Genomic DNA, 22,063 nt, shown 5'->3' on the forward strand with positions numbered 1-22,063 from the left:
GAGACCGCTACAGGAATACGGTCCTTCAGCCCTTACGCTTCTGCTGAGTAAACACAGAGTGTAATCTTTCTGGAGGAAACCAAAACAAGTATCAGCTACACCTGCTATTTTAAAAGCAGCCCTGGTGAAGTTTTATGAAATATTTTTATGTGTTGATGGTGCCTTAAGAGATGAAATATCTGAATTTACAGTGAATAGGCTGGCTAGGCAGTGAGTCACTGAGAGGTTAGCAGTCAACAGTTACTTGAAATGTGTGGGTGTGAGGCCACGATGTGAGGATGAGAATTGTTCAGGCATGGAGTGGAGTCATGAGGTGGAACATAAACAGAAGAAAATGGAGACTAATGGGAATAACTTCTTGATGGTTGAAACTGGGCTGTGAGAAGACAAGTTCAACAGCTCAATGAATGCAACTTCTGAATTAGAGACTGCTGACACACAGTGGACGAGTCCCACCACGGGTTGGTGATTCCCTCTCCTTCCTCATTTGAGTTCCAAAACTTGCCTTTTCCTGTTGCTGTTCTTCCTCACAGCTCATGCACCCCTTCGTGCCTCCAAGGGACTTGTCAGCTTTGGTCACAGCAAGAAACAGCAGGTGGTGTTTATGTGCTGAGAGGCTGTTGGGTCCATCAGGGACTGTGGCAATACAGATGTTGCTGGTGCTGGTAGAAAAAAGGACTGAGCCTGAAAATGGGATGAGGGTTGTGAAGAGGCTGTAAGGACTGGGAAAGGGCTGTACGGGTTTGGGATGGCTGCTTCTTCACCTGTGTACCTCAGCCTTCGGACAACATGATATCAAGGGATGGAAAGCCAGCTCTTCACCCACTGATAGTGGCTATCTTCTGGTGCTGGCCACTGTAGGACAGAGGGGAGAGCTCCTCTTGGGTGGGGTTTGCTGGCAGGGCAAGGCCAAAGTGGCAATGAGTTGTCCCGTTCTTCCTCAGCTCCTTTTGGGGAACTCAGCAATAGCAGCAGACCTCTTCTCAAATCAAGATTCATGGGTCAGCTGGGATGTCCTGTTGCTTTGTCCTAAGTTAATACTCATCTGGCTGAGAAAATGCCATGGTCAGGTCCTTCTCACGTCAGCATCTCACAACTGCAGCAAAGAAAACTAGGTATTTGCTAAAAATATAACCAGTTAGTGCTCATTTTTCCAAGAGGTGGCTGGCTGGATTGACTGTGGAGAGTGGAGGCCTCTTAGATTTGCCAGGGTGTTTTTTACCCTGATTGATGTAGAAAACTAATAGACTTTAAGTGAACAGCCTTGAGAACGCGGCACTGAGAGGGATGGTACAAAGCGAAAGGAAGGCTGCTGTGTGATGGCAGGTGTCAGGACAGAGTGGTGTTCCTGACAGTGCTGGCACCCTCAGCATGTACCTGCAGGTCCTCTGGGCCTTTCCAGAAACAGAAGTTGTGTGCGGCTGTGGATCATGGTAATAACTGGCAACGCTCGTGTCAAGTTATCTTGCCAAAACATTTCACCAGGGGGAACAAAAAGCTCAAATGTGGTTTTCTTCATTTTATTTAATATAGATGCCTCCTGCACAGTCAGTTGCAATATAGTTCACATTTGATTTTCCCATTCCCAGAAGACTTTCCTTTCTCTTCTCCTTTACTGTCCTACAGCCAGGTGTAAACCTTCTCTGTTGATCAAAACCCTGCTCTTATCTTTAGCTTTGCTATCAGTCAGGGTTTAGTATTGACCTGTTACAGGTATCAGCAAATCTTTCTTACTCTGCTACGTTTTGTACAAGTAACTAGCTCCAAGTAGGTCATTCCCAGCTCCGTTCTGAGGCATGGAGTCAGTACAGCATCGCTCACAAACTGGAAGTTTTATTTTGTAATTTTTTAGTAAGGATGTTAGATTGTGCCTATAATCAAGGTGGACAATGCCTCCTTGCAGATTTCTATGCTGCAGTTCACGGAACTTGTCTTACAGGATACTCTATAGAATATTTTGATTTGTCTAGATATTTTTAGCATTAGTAAGTAAGAATTAATCAATTCTATTTTAGCTTTTACACTTTTAATACGCAGCTCCAAAAATCTACGAAAAGTACTTTTAAAAGAAGAAAACTATCTGAAACTGTATTATTTGCAGTGTGTCCACATGTGCCTCTGCATACAGATTAATTACAGCTCAGTATGTGTGCCTTCCTCTCCAAGCCAAAAATCAGGCTTCCTGAGAAATACTTCAGGTTCATAGCCTACAATTCCAGTACAAGGATAAAAGTACCAGGAAATTCTTTGGTAAATTTTCCCCCAACAGCTGCCAAGTACATTGACATTTTTCTTACTATACACACTGCTGTTCTCCGTTTCCTTGGGGAATGTACAATCTTTAGTTCAGTTCATGTTTGTCCCCTGACCAGAAAGGAAGATGCTTTCAAATTGTGCACTGATGAATGGTTAGGGTGCTGCACTTTCTGGTTCTTGTGTCAGCCACTGACTTCTGTGCCTGTTCTGCCTTCTTTGTGTGGCTAACGGAGGCACTCTGTGACTTAAATAGGGGTAGTTTTAATAGGAGTTTATTGTGTTTGGAAATTGTAATGTTTGTAAACCCAACTGATGGGGGAATATGCTGTTCAGTTCAACTGTGGCTGTCTGTAAAATAATTCTACTTGAGTAAAACTCACAGGAGTAGAAACTTTATATAGTTCGCTTTTTCATAAAGTTTTATAAAAAATAGAATCCTCCTGCAGGGAAGGATCACTATGCTAAATTTGCTACCTGTTCAATAACAGGACATGTAAGGATTACAGCCCTTTAAATTTGAGCACAACCTTAAGTATGCAAGCAAACCTCTGACAAACAGCCCTTGTTCATGATAGCCTTTAATACTCGCTCACCATCATAACAGCATCTCATAAATTGGATTTCTCATTTTCCCTTAACTTCAGTGCACTCTCAATTTATTCATTAGATCGCTCCCACCATTCTAAGTGCTTGAATAGCTATACCAAAGAAAAGCATCATCTTGTTCCTAATCTAAACAAAATTGAATCAATTTTCCTTTCCTCACCACCATATGCGGATGTTTCTTAGAAGACCCCTTTCCCCCAGCTTTTATTAAATCTTCAAAAAGAATCAGGTTGAAGCTATTACATAGACCTGCAGATCTGAAATGAAAAGCATTAATGCTTTATAATGCTCCTCTCCTTGCCTTCCAGAAAGGAACAAAACACTTGCATCTTGTCATGAAAAGAAATGTTGTATCAGGGCTTTTTATCAGAGTTTGTGTGGGTGAAGTCATGACATTTAAGACCACCTCCCTTTCAACAACATGCCATGAAATCATTCATGAATAATGCATGAATTCAAGCCAATAAAATCTTTCTGCCATGCCAGTCTCTTATCTGCAGAGAAATAAAATTAGAGCACAATGTGCAGTAAACCCTAATCAGAGGAGTCCTGCTGTCATGCAGGCATAATGGGGGAGAGTAATGAGCATTGTATGTGTGTGCAGTTCCAGAAGGTTCACAAGAACCTCTGCCACAGAAGGGTCTGATGGCACAAGGTGGTCCTGGTGGTGAGCAGCAGGCAGAGTTACAGCAGGCAGCATATGGAAAAAAGAAAGAAACTGGCCATCTGGAAGCAGGGAGTCGCACAGGCCACGGGATGCAGTGATAACGTAATTATCATCACTGCTTTCTCTCTCCTTTCCAGCCAAACTGAGCTTTTTAGGGAATTTAAACTGAAGTCTAAAATTAACTGTGAAACACTTATGGTGTAATACAGTTACAAAACAATGAATGATATGGTTTTTGCATTTTGCTTTTTAAATAAGTGCAAGAGATCAAATTTTATGCCATCTGCACTTCAATTACATTTAGTTTGTCTAGTAGTTGCCACAAGTCAGACACCTTTCTCTAAATGTATTTGTTTTACAAGTTTATTTGTAGTCTATTATAACTACTGTTCAAATTCGTAATCAAAAGAAAGGTAAACATCACTGTCCTTGTAGAGTAAAAAGTCATGTCATGACATGTGAAGTTCAGCTTCCCCTGATTTTGCATCAAGACTGTGAAGACCTGGTCTGCTGCCTTAGTCCTGGTCTTGATTAGCATTAAGGGTAAATTTATTGCTTTGTGTGGAGCTTCTAAATTAGGTTAGAAAAGTCATCCAGTGGCAAGACATGACCAAGCAGATCCTAGCAGGTAGTTAGTTCCGCTCTCTCAGTCGCTGGTGAGATACAGGGCTCTTCAGTTCCTAGCTACCTATCCCCATACACTTCAGGCAGGTAATTTGAACCAACTAGTTGAGTTCATTGAGATTTTCTATAGAAAATTCTTTGGCCATGAGAGGCACTATTGCCTTGACAGATTTTGAAACGCAAGGAGATGGTTATTTATGTTGCTTGTGATCTTCATTTTATTATCATCTTGTGGAAATTACTAAAATGTCCTTATTACAAAGGAACTGTGACTGAGCGCTGCTATTGCAGGCCCATACTACAAATGCGTTCCATTCCCCTATTGATATAAGCAAAAACAAACAAAAAACACCCCTATTTGTTCCATAGCTATGTTTATAGATAGCTTAGCAGCAATCTCATCTAGCAGCAAGCAGTGAGAAAAAATTAATTACAAAATTAAGTCATGCTAGAGATGGAGTGAAGAGGTTAAACCTTTGTTGCGGTTTAATCTCAGCCGGCAGCCAGGACCACGCGGCTGCTCGCTCACTTCCCCCAGTTGGGATGGGGGAGAGAATTGAAAGAGTGAAAGTGAGAAAACTCATGGGTTGAGATAAAAACAGTTTCATAGGTAAAGCAAAAGCTGCAGAGAAGCAAAGCAAAACAAGGAATTCATCCACTGCTTCCCATGGGCAGGCAGGTGTTTGGCCATCTCCAGGAAAGCAGGGCTCCATCACACCTAACAGTTACTTGGGAAAACAAACACCATCACTTTGAACATCCCCCCCTTCTTTCTTCTTCCCCCAGCTTTACCTACTAAGCATGATGTCGTGGTATATCCCTTTGGTCAGCTAGGGTCAGCTATCCCAGCTGTGTTCCCTCCCAACTTCTGGTGTAACCCCAGCCTACTCACTGGTGGGGTGACGTGAGGAGCAGAAAAGGCCTTGACTGCTTAGCAACAACCAAACCATCAGTGTTTTACCAACACTATTTTCATCCCAAATCCAAAACATAGCACTATACCAGCTGCTAATACGAAAGTCAACTCTATCCCAGCTGAAACCATGACAACCTTACACTGTCGTTCGCCATTTAGAGGAAATTTGTTCTATTACTTACTCTAACAGGGTTTGTCTGAGTAGAGGAAGAGAAGTGAGAACAGGATTGATGTATGTGGTTTACTTCTCAGACTTCAGAGGAAATCAAACCATTTGAATGCAAAAGTATCCTGATAAAAGCTGGAAGTGCATACAGACTTGTATATAATAACAGCCTGCTACAATAGGCTGTGGATTTAAAAACCTGGAAAAAAAAAATTCTAAAGACAGGCTTTTGCATTTCACATAGTAATTTCTTCACCAAACCCCAGACTTGGGGCTTGGTGTTCAATATACCACATCTATAAGTAAAGACTGAGCATAAGACTTTTAGCAACATTATGGATATTGCTCTATTATAAATGTTATATCCCAATATGTTTATGGTTTGCTCATCCATTAAGGTAAGACCACCATGAAGCACTTAAACATTAAAGATTGTATCATGGTTGTATCACATGCTTTGCATTTAACATACCATCACATCCTTATCTACCATCTTTTGCTGCAAGGCAAGAGGTTTAGGTACCCAGAACTACAACTGTTACAAATGCAGGAGGAATGATCTACCTTAGTTCTACAGCTGCTGTGAGAGCCATTGTGTAAGAACTGCTTTCTGACTCGTTTTCTCTTTCAGCACTGCTGTGATCAGCTTTGGCAACGGCACACTGCTCCGGGGCTTCCACCTGCCTAACAATGGGGCAAATCAAAAGCTGGTAAGGAACAGTTGAAATCTGCCTTAGTACAATTGTCTAAAATTGTAGTATGGATCAAATCTTTATTTTTAAACTGACAGATACAGTCTTTCAGCGGAGAATAAAGCACTTCAGAAGAATTAATTAGAAGTCTAGCAGTTAGGTAAGTAGCAATCCTTTACCTGCATCTGAAATTAAGCCATACCACAGCGAAGTTCTGACTTGCCCAAATAATCATTGAGTGGGTAACAAGCCAAGAACACAGCTCAGCTCTGCTTTCTTGGTTCTGTCATTTAACCAATTCCTCCCATGAAAGTTCCCGCTACAAAAAGTAGCGGCTCCAGTGCAAGTGAACTTGCAAGAAGCGTACTTGTGTTTCTTTACAAGAGCTATGAATGATCAACACAGGGGCCTGAAATAAAGGGATGTTAGTGGCTGACCTGCTCAATAGTTTACTTGATATGGTCTGGAACTGCAGCGCTCCACCCAGGATGCTGTATGAGACTTCCCAGCTGTGTGGGGTTTGTCCGAGCCAGGCTGCTTTGTATGAGACAAACAAACTGCCCACTTAGGCACTGCACAGGCCAGACCTTCACCCAACATAACTCGACATTGCTATCCTGCCTGCCCTCAGTGATACACTTTAGGTATACATTCATAAAGGAATAATTTAGCATCTTCTTTACCCTCCCCCCCACTTAAATTTGTTCCTGAAAAGCGGAACAAAACATGGTTTCTCAGTAGAACAAAACCAACAGAAAGATGCACTTCTGTCACTTGGAAATTATGACAGTTTTATAATTGTATTATAAAACAAAAAGCTTCATTGTGGGAAGTCATTTTACTGTTGAAATAAACGACTTATTTACAAGGATAGTTACTTTACAGTTTTACAAAGCAGACGTAATTCTTCTCAGAATAAAATATCAAAACAGTGACAGATTTAGCACTGTCTAAATGCAGTTTATTCCAAAAAGAAATCTACAGCAATCATTAGACTAAATCATACCAATCACATAATAAAATGCTGTCCCTTGCAACTACAACGGTATAAAAAGACTTGTTATCAGTCATGATCTAGTGGATTAAGCATCTGCTATACTTCTTTCTTCTTGAGTATTAGTGGACCTACATTATCTCCTGTTAATTCATTGTGCTTGTTGTGGGAGCCATCACAGACAGGGAACTGGAAGAAAACATACATAAGGAATTAGTATAACTCTATACAGCAATTGCATGGTGATTTTTATACTTCTCCCTACGTTTAGAGCATTTTTATAATGTTGTTAGTTTCTTCTACTATGTCGCATTTCAACATCAAACCCCACCTCCTATCAGACACAGGACACGTTACTAAGGAAAAAAACCACTGCTAACAGGTAACTAAGTTTGTGAGGTCCTAAAATAGCTGTTCTTAGACACAAAGTTAGGGACAAAGCCTGTTCCATGAAAGAACAGCAAGCAAAGCAGCCGTCACAGCCACAAATGGTTTAAGGTTTATTGTGGAACTAGTAAAAGTGCTCTTAATAGATTTAATCATTTGCAACCATAAAGTATGGTTTTAAGGAAAACTGAAATACTTTGCTGAAGTGATTAGTTGGCCGAGAGGGTTTAGGTCCAGGGCAGGTTGTTTTTGTTAAAACAGGAAAGCATTTGGTCCAGAGAAGACAAAACCAGAGTGCAGTCAGGGCATTCAAAATAAATTAAGGGTAGATTAAATACTTACATACGTCTAGTTGATTTGGGGGATATTGACCATCCAAACCAGTCATCTACTGGCTGCTCGGACCAGATGGGGATATGCTCTCCCTCACCAACACAGGACCAGCCTTACTTTTATTCTAATATGAACAACTTTCTAAGCATTGTTTTTGAAAAATAGTTATCTTCTAATTAGTTGCAATGTATTTCCAACTACTAAACAAATCTTGCTTGGTTTTAATCTACTCACAGACGGTCACTCCGTAAGTGTTTCTAGGAAAAACCCTATTACGTTTCTTACAAGTTTCTAGAGTTTCTTTCTGCATGTAGATAGGTTTACAGTGGAGAAAAATAGTAACTGTGCTGTTCTTAAAAGCCAGAAACATGTCCACCTCCAGAGAAAAGCAACAGGTCAATGTGTAGCAATTCACCACCGAAGCAGGGATAAAAATATGCAAGTTTCAACCTCTAATCCTACCGTAGCATAAAGTGTCTTACCGTCTTAGAACGCCAACACCGGCAGTAAGCTTTAGTGAGGCACAGATCTTCAATGTTTATTTCATTCACTACTTTTGGATTTTCCTTCTGGATCTTGAGGTTAATCAAGCTATCCTTTTGCTGCTTCTTCTTGGGGAGGAACGGACGAACAGCGAGGTAACCGAGCAAGGCCAGCACGCCCAGGAAAGGCAATAACCGCAGCCACTCTGAAACTAAAGACAGGTGGGTGGGATTTAGATTGGGCTCTTGGCACCACTTCATTATGGTGCAACACCAGCTACTTTCAAATGATTTAGGTTTATAGTAGGGAATGGAGTTGCTCAGTCAGCAAGGCTCTGAGGGCAAACAAGACTGTGTGGGTAAGTCTTAAGAACAACGATGATCCAGATTAAAACCTGGGTTTTACTGTAGCCAAAGCAAAAATTTGATTCCTGGAATTTCATCTGAAGTTTAATTTTAACACTCTAGAAGATGACTCAATGCCAAAACAAACCAAAGATGTACTGAAATGAGGAACCCTAAAATTACAGAGGTTCTGCTCACCTGAGAGAAACCAGCACTGTGTACTAGCAAACTGGGTACGATGACATGTGGTAAGTATATACAATGCAGGTACCTTAACATTCTGTATATGAAGAACAATTCGGTATGTTTTATAATTCAATTTTTAATTGTTTATTTCAGATTTTTAGCTTCTTGAAGTTTTCCTCATTTTATTTGTTCCTAGTGTTTTTAGAAACTTTTGGTAGAAATTATACGGATTACTAGATAAGCACTAGCAAAACCTTCACTAATTTTTTTAGTTTATTTTTCAGAGCTCTGTTTGCTCGGGTATCTGCAACCAGTTTCTACAATACACAGAGAAAGAAAGAGTCCTGAGATAAGGTAAGTCAAGCCACAGAAGACTACTTTTTACCAAGCTGAGGATTTTCTTTTAAGTACAGGTAAGATTGAAGTATCCTCTGCAAACTTAGCTGCCTTGCTACATCATTATACATTTTTTAGACATATTGGTGAGAGAAAGACTTACTGGACTTTTTAAGAAATTCATCAGCACCTGGCATAAGATCTATATATATAGAAGGTGGATCCCCTTCTCCAGCAAAACATGCTGTAACAATACTCCAGTGAAATTTAAGTACCACAAAGGAGAGAGCATTTTTGTAAATTTCTGGAGAATACATTAAATCTAAACACTCATACAGAAATGGAAGAGAGTTTAAAAATATTTTTAAGTGAGAAACAAAGTGTAATGAACTGGAACACAAACAGCTGCACAAGCACTTTGTAAGGCAAGACACGATTAATCAGGTTCCTCTTAATGATTTAGGATCAGAACAGCAAAATTTTTTTCTACAGTTTGTTTTTCGAGATTAAGATATACAAGAAAGGAAATGCAATAGAGCAGGTTAAGGATGCTAAGTAGGTTGTAGCTCTCATAAATTATATTATTCTCCATAGCTTGATTTTATTTGTAATAACAGAGCACATGTTCATGCTAATACTTCTCCAGTTAGAACACAGTGGCTTTTTCTTAATAATTTTGAATTTTCTGGAAGTACACTATGTAACGAAAATATTTTGTGGGACTAGTTTTAGGTTCTTTGAGCTTTCTATAGCCTTTGAAATGAAATCTACACTTCCTGCATTGATCTGGGAATGCACCACACTGTATAAATGCTAAACGCACCACAAGAACTTTCAGGAGTCTTTCCACACCTGCACTTGCAGTAGTCCCTATGCACAAGAATTGAAAGAATTTGCTATGAGTCGCTGCAATAGGCTAATCTCTGTTGCTCTTTTCTCAGTTCCCCCAACAAGCTGTAAGCCCTAAAAGATAACAATTAACACTGAGATACTTAACTTTTTCAGTTACACAAAACACTGAGTTTCCTGGACAGCAGTGCCTGTTTGTCTTTTCTATCATTACTGTTCCAGAACAGCCCATCAGTGATAATCCAAATGCACTTTCTGACCCTATGTGACAGACTGACTGGAAACATACTTTAGAAAAGAGAAAAATATTTGGTCACTGAAAAAAATTTCCAAACTGAATATCTAACCTGACTGTTGGCAAAGAGGTGGATCTCTACGAAGCCACTCCGAACTCCAAGACAGAACACATTCCAACAGCTGCACCATAATCAGAAGCAGGGCACCTACCAACTGTGTGATGAATACAACTGGGCTAAGATTGGCACATAAAAACAAAATGTCTTGCATAAGAATTAAACCTCGTTAAAAGAGACCAGCAAATAACCAGCAAGAGGCATCTCAATATAGCTTGACACTCCCTGATACAATTAAAAAAAAAATAAAAATAATTGGAACAGTAGTCATGCCTATGGGAGACTCATGATTAGTTGGGTTCATCCAAATGAAACAGGAACATAACAGCTGTAACCTCTGAGAAAGGAAATTAGAAACAAACAAGAATAGGAAGTACAAGAATATTATTTATCATGGTTATTATTTAATATTTGTATCATGCTAACTGCTGATAAAGAGTTTTGTCCTCACTAGCCAATGATTTCTTGACAGTCTAATCTGGGAGTCTCTGGAAAGCCCCCTGTTACACTAACATGTACACTAAGCAAACTGACTTGTTATTGCCAAAAGACTACCGGAATACTTTTAGATTGGAAAATCAATATGACCATGTTTCTAGTGCATGAGAGACGAGATACTGTCACAAAATAGAAAACGTCACAGATCTTTGGACTGGGTGGGCAGGGATGGGAGAAAAGCTTTACCCAAACGAATGCAATGATACCTTCCTACAACTGTAGCTGCCCTGTGTTCTTGAAGCCATTCATACCTTTCTGAGGCAGATGTGAAGCAATTCACAAGTCTGGTTATTTTCACAGCTGATAACTCAGAATTCAGCAATTACATTCATTCTGGAGATTCTTTATCAGTTCTGCTGCATGGGAAGATGCAGTCTTTGGAGCCAGAAATGGAGAGTAGAGTATCGAAGAGGTTAGTCTTCAAACTTGACTTGTTTGAAGAGACCAATCCCAAAGATAAGTCCTGGAAAGTATCAGGAACATCGCTGAAACAGGAATGCCCAGAGAATTCCAAGCAGCTAAGGCCACAGACCACAGGCCACAGTACATTTTCAAGGAGAGGTTGTCTTCACTTTTAGTCCAACAAGTCCAAAAAAATAAGAAACACCTACACTGTGAAGAAAAAGGGACTGGCCAGCCACTGAGAGTCAAACCAAAGCAAGTGGTCCCTGCTTGTCTTTCACCAACTACTCCTTTGGTATCCTTCACTTTGATCCATGCTTTAGCTATTTTCTGTGGAAATGACCCTATGCAGACCCAAAAGCAGCTTCTTACAGTAACAGCTCAAATGCAAGCCAAAATTTTAACAAGTATTAGCTACCAGCCAAAATGAAGATTGGAACTGTGATTGTATACTCGCTAAACTGATGAAATTTTTCATGCAAATTCAAATTACTTATTCAATTACATTCTCTTCAGAACTACCAAGCAGTTCTACCCTAACTGTTTTCTGTTGTTTGCTTGGGTCTCTTAAGGGTGTTCTCATTTCTACACTAATTAAACACAAAGGACTCCATGCACCACTTTAGTATGTCTATTCGCTTATTCAGAGAAGGCAGACGTATGTCTGGACATTATGAAGGTAGAGAGGTGGCAGTCCTTTTAGTGACGCAGCACACTTTAAATAAATTAAAAGCCAAAGCTATGGGTAGGTTAGCAAGCCACTCTACAAATGACAAATTCATTGTTCCAGTGGGTTATGAAGACTCTGTTATCAGGGTATCATCCTTCTTTCCCTTGTACCGTAAAAGATGATCCATAAAAATGTCCTCTTCCTGACTGGCAGCTTGTTACATTGAAGCCCCTCTTAAATGTAGGCCAAGCGTAAGAGCCCACACAGGACTGCATCATGTTTATGGCAAGAAGATTAACACCAAGATTCTTAGATAAGGCTTGACATTCTGACCACATGCTATTTTGCGGTGAACACTTATGCTGTTTTAATGACATGTACCAGGACAAAAAGCAACACCGGCACGAGACAACACTGTTCATTTCAGTGAACTTGAGAAGGGAAGGGTAAAGCAGCTACGACAAGAAACTGAATGAGGCTTCTGAGCAGCAGCAGCGTGACAATTTAGATATCCACTTCCAAACCCAAGGTCAAACATTCTTTCCTTCCTCCCTCATTGCTTTTACTTTCAGGAGTTCTGCACTGGATTTTAACAGCCCTCCTCTCTCCAAGCAAGCAGTTTTCCATTGTGATTTGGTGAAGTCATGACAGACAACAGGTGTCTCAAGCTTTTTAATCAGCACACTATATACAAAATCCTATACAAAAGGATCCTCCCTACACTTCTGGTCTGTTGTTTCTCTAACCAATAACACTAAGGGAACTGAAGTTGCATCTGCCTGGAAGCTAATGATGGGTTACAGAAGCAATACAAGAGCTAACAAACAAAGGACCACGCTGTTCCAGATTTGGGTTCTGCTCTGCCTTTGCAGACAAGGTCTACACTAGCAAGTTTTTATAGTGCTGGTCCCTTACTAAGTTCAGCAGATGCTACCAAAGGACAAATACTAATGCACTTTTAATGTTTTGAGATCGGTATTTTTTCTCACCTCCCAAAAAGAAGGAAAAACGCTTGACAGTTTTGATATGTCATTTGCCAGAGAACATACTCCTCTGTAATTTTTAGTAAACACAAAAGAAATGTTAATCTCATTTTCGCTATTGTCTAAGAGCCTTTCACTAATAGTAATTCAATAGATATGACCCTGAAAGTTGCTGCTGCGAAATAACTCCCAGAACTGGGAATCCCCTGCTTTTAGAGGCTTATGACTTCAGGACAGGAGAGACTAAGACCACAACAACAATATAGAAGAGGCAGCACTTACTAAAGTAGTCTGGTTTTCTCAGATGTAACTTTAGACAGACAGCAGCTCTGAGGGCAGGTAAGGACAAGGCTCTTCAATGAGCACTGAGGTTTCAATGACTTTCAACAACTTTCAAGCACTAAGAGAGGACCATTTTTTAACTTAGGTGCCTAGGATGTGGTGTCCTACGATTTTCTTCCAAAAAGCCTCACCATGTTGCATTTACTCTATGCCATAACTTTAAGCACCTCATACAGTTTTGCTGATTTTTCCTCCATTTTCATTCATGTCCACCTTAAGAGGAAGATATACAAGTATGACAGCAGGTATTAGTCTAGGTGACTATTGAAAAAATGAAAAAAAAAAGTGTCAAAATGTTATCTGTGTAGCTATGTATTTTTAACTATACCTCTGTTGCCCCTTTTTAGAGTGCTTAGCACAAGACCAGTCAAAGAAATCACTAAGAACTAGAAGCAATGGATTTCTTGAAGTACGCTTATTAAATCCTACTAGGTCTCAAAGCTATTTCTGACTCCGTACCTTCTTTTCCCTTTGTCTAATATTTTTAGGACTGACATTTCACGTGTTTGGTCTCCACTTAAGGTTTCAGTTGTTTGCTTCTTGCCCTCCCTCCAAATTCAAGGAAGTACTGGGCAATGGGGTAAATAACATGACAGCAAAACAGTTCTCCCCCACTGATCATTCTATTAAAAAAAAAAAGTTCTGACCAGAGATTTTCAGAATAAATTATATTATTACTATATACTGTGAATAAATACAGCGACTGCACAAATTAATCTATTACAAAAATATATGTTTGGACAAGTGAAGCAAGAAGAGATTAAGCTCAAGCATTACTAAGCTTAAGAAATTTTAAGTACAACTTGTGGTTAAAAGGGCAATGATTTAAGTAGGAAACTGCCAAATGCTAGGAATAGGAGAAGCCACACTCTTCTGTAGCTTATTGTATCCCCTTCCTCCCAACTTTGTAGCAGCTGAATTTCTCTATTCAGTAAATACAGAATCATAGAATAATTTGGGATGGAAGGGGCCTTTAAAGGTCACTAGTCCAACCCCCCTGCAGTGAGCAGGGAAATACAATCAACAGCATTTTCAGATGACAGAGTAGTTGCAGGGAAAGAAGAACGGTTCATTTAAAATGGGTTTCCTTATCATGGGAAAGACAATGGGGCTCCAAGTTTACAAGCAGGGTAAACATGCTGGGAAAAAAGTACTCAAACCTGGTTTTGAATAAATTGTGCCTGTTCTAAATGAAATAATTTTCCAGCACTCGTAAAGTCATACAGCTTAGTGCTGCAAGATAAGCATATAAGGTTGATTCTACACTTTGAAGACGTTTTCTGTTTCCAGGGAGCTTCTGTTAGAGCATTCCTCTTACTTATTATTGCCGAACTAATCTTGTCGTTTGACATGACTTGAGGGTCCGCCTGCATTACCACAGCTGAGCCTGGGCTCTGATAGTTCCAGTTTGCAATGCACTGAAAGGCACTGAACACTTCGGTTTGCTACTATGTTCACTCTGTGATGGGGCTGTGATTAACGAGTAAGTTTTTCCACTCCCTCACCCAGAAAACACTTATGAACGTGATTCAGTAAAAAAAAAAAAAAACAATAAAAAAAAAACCCTGACTTTGTGTATGTAGCAGGCTCCCAGAAACAGGTTCGGTTTTTTTTTTTAATCAGTAGAGACGCTCTCTTTATCCTTTTAAGCAAATGAAGAGGCAGTACTTTAGGCCTTCAGCTAAAATCCCATTTTCCTTACGTGCACGGCCTCTGCCTTGCTGGTACGTGCACAGAGAGGAATCTAAACCACAGTGCAAACGAGCCGGGGCCGAGGAGCCCGGTACTCCTTTCACTCTGCCCTCACATTTGACGCCGCCTGGAAGCCGCAGCCCGACACGGGGCAGGCCCAGAGGACGAGCCGGAGCCCAGGCAGAAGCGGGCCGTTCGGCCCGGCCCGGCCCGACCCGGCCCCGCCGCTCCCCTCGCGCCGCCGGCGGGGCGGGAAGGGGTCGAGGCCGCCGGTCCCCCCCCCGCTCCCCACACCTACCTGTGAGGCGGATGAAGCCGCCGACGCTCTCGGGCAGCGGCAGGCGCTTGAGGTACGCGGGCAGCTGGACCTTGACGATGCGGGCCAGGCTCTCCAGCACCATGGCGGCCGCTGAGAAGGGGGGGAATGGGGGGGGGTGGGCTACCCGGCGCCGCGACCCGCGCGTTTCCTCGCGCTGCTCCCGCCGCGCAGGCGCCACGGGGCGGAGCGACGCCGGCCCCTCCTGCGCGTGCGCTCAGAGGTACGGCCGGTGTCCCTCCGCTCGGGCCGCGCTTCCAGCCGGGGCCGCGGGGGGGGGGGGGGGGCGCTGCTTCCGCCAGGAGGCGCGCGGGCGGCGCCGGCCGTTACGGCTCGGAGGGAGCGGACGGGAGAGCGGAGCCCGGTGGGCAGCGGGGCCGGGCCGGGCCGGGCCGGATCGGGGCGAGGCGCGGCGGTGGTTGCGGGTCGGCCATCGAGTGGCCGTTGGCAGCCAGCAGGGCGCCTCCTGAGTCAGCCGCTCTCCTGAGGCGAGGGTGGTGGTGGGGGCGGGCAGCGCCCGGCCTGTGGTGATGTCCGGCTGGTGGCTTGGGCCTGGCTTGGCCTGGGCAGGCCTCGCTTGAAGGTACAGCTGGGGGAGGTGAGGGAGCACGACTTTAATAACACGTGGCTTATGATTTATAGGCTCTATATTACCTGTCGTCACCCTGTTGTGTTATAGTTGGATCTCGTGTCGACAGTCTTAAAAATACTGAAGCGAAACATTGAAAATTTTTCTTCGTATGAATATTTTTCGTATGGTATCATAACTCTTCTGAGGTAGGATAAAGTTAGTGGTGAGAGGTTTAATATTATAGGGAGAGGCCCATCCCACTCATGTTGGGCAGTGGTTTGTGCAGAAGCAGCTCTATCTCCAAGCACGTTATTTAATTTTACTTCATTTTATGTCATTTTGGCATGGAAAATTGCCCCTGTGTAATCAGGTGAAAAAAGGGGAAGTATGCAGCCATTCTGGGTCAATTGAGACAATCCAGCCAGTCTTGAAAACTCTTGTGTTAGTCCCTTGGTTGTGAGTCCAGCACCATTTGGTTCAAGATGCTTTGCTACTATGAGTAAATTCATCAAGTGGTAATAGCGTATAGCACAGAGCACGAGCATCTTCAGGAAAGCTGAAGCAGCGCAATCCTTCTAGAAGGCGTATCTCCTTCCTTATGTGATCTTGACTGGAGCACAGGTCTCTCTTCTCCCTCAGTCTACAGAAACCACACCATTTCTGCCTGTATCAACTGCACTTTTCATGCCAGACCGGAATTGGTAATTAAGAAGTTTTGGGGTAAGTTAATAGGGTTGAGCAAAGAAATGAAAGAGTAATTATAGGTATTTCTTGAGTCAGATGAACCCACTGGTCTGTCTTTAGCTAAATCTACTCAGTAGTCCTGTTTACCTAGTATTGACTAGGATATACAAGCTCAGTGCTACGTCTCTTTCAATTCAATAGTTTGCTTTAAGGATCAATTCAGGGCAATCATAACCAAAAGTTAAAATCACCATAAAGAACTAAGACAAAAAACCCAAATACTGGAAGCTCGGTTTAAGACAAACAAATCCAGCCTATTTGTGCTTCTGGCCTGCATATTACTTTTCTACCTGTGACCCTACATTAACATTTCCCGATGAATCATCTTCTTTAGCTAGTGAGAATATCCCTGTGATCTCAGAGTATCTTAGTTCCCTACCTCACCTAAGTTTATCCTTGTAATGACTGTCTGATGTCCTAAGATGATTCTTTCTTATGTAGGCAAATGCCTGCTATTAGGCAAGATAATGAAAGAGCAAAAGGCTTGATTATTCTGTAAAGATTACACATCTGATGTCATGATGTAACCTTGTTTGTGAAGCTTTCTGAGGGAAGAATACATAAGGCTAAAGATACACGAGGTAAATCCTCCAGCACTGAATCAAACAACTTCACATTGAAATTGAGAGCCTCTGTCCTTCCCTCCTCCCTTCTGCTCTTCCAGCCTTCTCTGGATGCTGGCTGTGATACTGGGAGCACAGCTGACATTTCAGTGAAGCTTCTGAGCCCTGCTGTGCTGCCTTTGATCAGTGCTCCACTCAGCACGCTGCTAGGCAATCTGCACATGTTGCAGAGAGGAACCGTTCTCGCTGCGCCTCGCCTGTCTGCATAGGTATCAGTTGATATGAGTCATGAACAGTTTTGGTATATGAAAGGCTGAAGTCATAGTTTATGGAAAAACTATAAAGAAAATGAAGCCTGAATGAGATTCTTAACTGAAGGGGAAAAAAAAGACGGTCTTCAGAAATCCAGTTTGAACTGGAGCTCAGGAGATGCGTCTTCGCTCTCTAACTTGGCTGCAGACTTCCTGTTGGACTTAAGGGGAAAAATCTAAGCTGCAGGCTTGGTCAGTCCTGCAGAAAAGAACCGTGTTTTATGCAGCAGTCCATCTTCAGGGACAACATTACGGGGTCAGAACTTAAGATCAGTCAACATCAGGAGGTTTACTAAGCAGGTGTGACATCTTCCTTCTTTTACATATGTTTAACACTTTATGTGGACATTCTTATTCCACAGGCAGCTTGCTTCTTCAGGATTTTATCAGCATCCTTTTCAACTTTGCCTCAAATGACAATACTGTTGGGTATCTGGAAAGTTTTCTAGCTTTTGAGGGGACAGTAATATGCAATAATTCATTCTTACGTATTTAGCTCTAGTTTGTGAACTGTTAAAAAGTAAAGATTGCCTCTGCTCATGTGTTTCATGCTGAATATGGCCACTGAAGCTCTGGTATTGGGTAGGATATATAGGAGTTGCTGTAATAAAAATAACAGCACAAAAAGCTCGAGCGCAGATACTTGAACAAAACCTAGGTCACCGATACTGAAATATGATTATTCCTTTCAGCAGTAAGTATCCTCTGTCACTGGGATTTTTTATCTAGCAAGAATATTACAGATAAGATGGAGCCCACATGAAGAGTTCTACATAGTGCTAGCTCACATCTTTTACATGGAATTCCCAAAACACAGCCCAAAAGAGAACCAGCCCAATTAACTTACTACTATGCATGCTTTGATGAGAGTGGTAGAAAAGTTCATGGTGCAGCTGCAGATTGTGTTTGGCAGAATTCATTCTGCCAGGCATAATGTCGCTACAACATTATTGCATTGGTCCAGCTTGCAGTAGAAGTAAGAGTTGCCTTCAGCATCCACAAGCTGGTTGGTCCTGGCCCAAGAGACTGAGCACAGGTGAAAAGAAGCCAGTTGTGTTACTCCTCGTTACCCTTCCATAATTGCTTAATTTCCCTGTGCCTTTAATTCAGCTGCAAAATGAGATAATACTTACCAGTCTGTCTAGAACATGAAGATTTGCAAAGGAAAAGAACATTTATAAATTATATTTATTTATTTTATTTTACCAAGTACACAGCAGTAAGGATAAAAGATGAAAGGTTCTGAGGTAGCAGACACACAGTCCTTCCGTCTCTAAAACAAGCCTAAGTAGCACAGTAATTTGCTCAGCGCTCTTTCATGGTAATGAGCTTTTCTATCAACAGGCTGTCTCGTGTTGTTAAAACCATTTTCTTGGAATTGGCATCGCCATTTTCCATACTTAGCGCCTGGAATAATCTCTGCAGCAGGCAAAAGTACTATTGTCAACTAAAAACTATCCTGTCACCAAAGGGCTGGCTTCTGTGATGAGCAAACACAAGCCTCTGTCTGGGAGGAAGCTAGATCTCTCCCTTTGTATTTGAGTCATTTCACAATGGAATTTGATTAGCTGCTGTTCCTGCTGTACACAAAGATCTCTCTCTTCCACTTCCCCCAAAGCAAGCAAAATTATTACACCCCAGCAGGGCTGTAGGAACTGTGATTCATTTCATGCGATGTTTCCATCAGTTAGTTATGCAGCACTGTCAGTACCCAACTATTAAATAATTGAATCTCAAAAAAATAAGAAGACTGGCTTAAAAACGTAAACCATAAGACCATATGTATAAGGTTACTTTCCTCTATTTTATGTTTACGAAGAGTGCAAGCAAGTTGCATTGCATGCAGGTTAGGTTTTCATTTCTTATTTTTACATCCAGATGCTTAGTTGCCTTTAGAAGAAAGCTGAGGTTGTCCTGCTTTCCCTGGAATCTGAGACCTGGCACCTTAAGTGGCTTCTGCTGGTGTTTATTGAAAATACCTACATTCAAAGCATTCAAGAGAAAAATGAGTTAAGGAGACAAATCACATCTATAATAGAATCAATAGGATAATTTTGTGATAGCATAATTTTCATATTCTAAAATTACTGCTAAATCAGCATGATAGTACTTTCATAATCTAACTAATGTCCAAGAATTTTACAATGGAACTATTGCATTTTGAAAGCATGTGCTATTGTAATTGCCTAAGTAACTGTAGTGTCCTACTAATAGCACGTATTATTGTTGAATTTTAAAATTCCCTGTGTCTTAAAATGCTATTTATTGTCACAGATTGTAGAGAATTAATTTGTGAAAAGAATGAAAACAGGAATGTGAAGAAGAATGGCAAGATTTCTAAGAATTGGATCAAGTTCCAACATGGCAACTTTGTGCATGAGAGAACAGAGCAGTAGGCACTGGTTTTATTTATTCAAGAAAAATACCATGCTTTGATCTCTCAGACACAGGTTTAACATTTTAATTTCTTCTTCTGACTACTACTGCTGGGGAGTGGGAGACTTTACCCATAAGTTGGGTATGAAACAAAGTTGGAGAAAACCCCAACTCAAGAAAGGACAGGTGTATTCAGTGCTAACTTCCTAGATATTCCCTGATAAAGTTCAGTTGTTTTTACTTACGCTGTATGTTTTTTCCAAGCTGGAAAGTTGCTTTTATGCAATGGTTAGCACTGGTGCGCAGTAGTGGTTTCTACAGCTACTATATTTGCAGAAGTAGCACAAGATGGAACTATGAATATCGACTCGGTTACTGATTTCAACTGCCTTCATTTAAAACATAGAAAGTAACAAGTTGTATGATGTAGAACCATTGTAAGTAACATCAGCCAAGTAACGCTAACAATGCAGAAGAAAGAACACAGTGAATATAATATTGCAATGAGTTTTAAATTTTGATGCATTACATGAATCATCCAGTGTTCCCATCCACATTCCGTAGCTCATCCAGTATGTACTGCTCATGAGGATCCAGACTAATGCGATCGCTGGTCACATACAGACTTGCACAGAGTTGGAACTTTACTGGCTTCCAGGGAGTTGCTGATTCACAACAGTTTTACTCAAATCAGAACAAGTATCCTGACTATTCACTAATATGTTCGTAGAAGACCAGATATGTTACTGATTTGTGGCAGGTTCTGCCTGGTTTGTTGCAATAAACCAGGCTGCAAAATCCCCAGACTGTCCCCTGGGAGGAAGCTGCAGTGATGGGAAACATATATCCTCTCCTAAGCTAAAGGACCTACAGAGGACAAAGCTGACATAATCTGGGAAGTACACACTGTTAAATGAACAGACGTGAAGTAAAATCACTGTCAAAACACTACAAGCCACTCTCTTACGATGGGAATTCCAGGGAAAAGAAGCTATATGTATGTCAACATATCCTCAGCAAGGGACCGCTCGCCATTCCCTTTTAAACTGCATTGATCTTTGCTATCAGTGATGACTACATCCTTGACCAGGCAACTAAGGGTATATTTGTTTCCTTAGTACTTTAATCCCTTGGCGTAATAGCTGTCACTGAAAGATATTTCCTTCATTTTGGAAGGCAAAGGTGAGAATGCCACAAGACTAATTCTTGTGATGCAATGTGCATTTGTTGGCAGGAGCTAATTATAGTACAGAAAAACTACCAGCTTCCCCTGCCGAGGACAGAGTATATGATCTCTGCAATACGACTGCACTCTGCTCCTAAGTTCTTCCTGTGTCACAATGCCTACTGACACCGCACTAAAACAGCAGTTCATCATTCCTTCTCAGGCTGCTGTGTAACAACAGCACTGTGGAAATTTCTGAGCCTGTCTCCCCTTTTCAAGGTTAGCCAGGTCTGGCATTGACAGGAACCGATACTCCTTCTCTATCATCTCACAAGAATAATGCGGAGCAAGAAAAAAAAAACAACCCAAAACACCATGTTGTCTTCAATTTCAGACAACAAATACACGTATAATGGGCGGAGATGAAAGCAGGGGGAAAGGGGCTATCTTGATTTCAAGGCAATGACATGGAGTAGTACTACAGCAGGTAAATAAGATTAATAGAGCTTCTTTTATGCCTATCTTAGTAATGCTTTTTTTTCTCTTTCTCCCAGGCACTCCCTTGTCCTCTGGACTGCAGGCCAGCTATAGCACAGCGCGTTTCCGGATCTAGGTAGTTGGCTACTCCCTAGAGGATTTGTAAGTTACTTCCTCACTTACTTTTCAAGATAATGCCAGAATTTTATGTAAATTCTGTACTTCACCCCAGTATAGGGAGCTGTAAGGCCTGTTAAATATATTTTTTTTTAAAATCAGTTTCTTTTTTCCCTTTGAATCAGAAGACAAAGCAACCAACGCAAAAAGTAGAATATAAACATATCACCTCAAAAGTTTTCAAAACTTACTCTACAGGAATGTAAGCCTAATGACTGAGAAAGGTAAAAATTAAATAAATTAAAAAAAATACATGGTAATTAAGAGGCATTCATCTTGAACAACATGCTAGGAGAGTGCTTTTGGAAACTAGGAAAAGACCGTACCTATTGTCCATTTTTTTAGAGCTGAAAGTCTTTTATTGAAAATTAGTCTTCTCATAGGTGTCTGTAGTTAATTTATTAAGACGCTTGAGAATGTTTTAAACTGCTTCCCTAAGAGGAATTAAATTATTTTTATTCTTTTTTTTTTACGCTTTCATGTGAGTTACTTTGACAGCTTCAGGGACAGAAATGTTATAATTATTTAGAAAACGGGTATGGTAGAAATGGATCCGGCACATAGTCCCTCACATTGCTGATTTG

General features: G+C 41.3%; 1 protein-coding gene across 1 annotated transcript; it reads right to left on the reverse strand.

Moving 5' to 3' along the window:
- Positions 1 to 6,699: 6,699 nt before the first annotated feature.
- Positions 6,700 to 15,292, reverse strand: CISD2 (CDGSH iron sulfur domain 2). The gene is made up of 3 exons (XM_074147326.1): positions 15,078 to 15,292; positions 8,124 to 8,335; positions 6,700 to 7,110 (listed from the first exon to the last, which is right to left on the reverse strand). The coding sequence occupies exons 1-3, from the start codon at positions 15,178 to 15,180 to the stop codon at positions 7,021 to 7,023; spliced, it is 405 nt and encodes a 134-aa protein (XP_074003427.1). The 5' UTR covers positions 15,181 to 15,292; the 3' UTR covers positions 6,700 to 7,020.
- Positions 15,293 to 22,063: the final 6,771 nt, after the last annotated feature.

Source organism: Numenius arquata, chromosome 5, assembly GCF_964106895.1.
Source record: "Numenius arquata chromosome 5, bNumArq3.hap1.1, whole genome shotgun sequence".
Lineage (NCBI taxonomy): Eukaryota > Metazoa > Chordata > Aves > Charadriiformes > Scolopacidae > Numenius > Numenius arquata.

What these genes read in the sequence shown, in the direction of transcription:
- CISD2 (XM_074147326.1), bottom strand. Translation starts at nt 15,180, where the DNA reads ATGGTGCTGGAGAGCCTGGCCCGCATCGTCAAGGTCCAGCTGCCCGCG. An exon ending in CGGCTTCATCCGCCTCACAG is followed by an intron (nt 8,336 to 15,077) that starts GTAGGTGTGGGG and finishes ACCTGTCTTTAG; the next exon opens with TTTCAGAGTGGCTGCGGTTA. An exon ending in GGTGTTGGCGTTCTAAGACG is followed by an intron (nt 7,111 to 8,123) that starts GTAAGACACTTT and finishes GTTTTCTTCCAG; the next exon opens with TTCCCTGTCTGTGATGGCTC.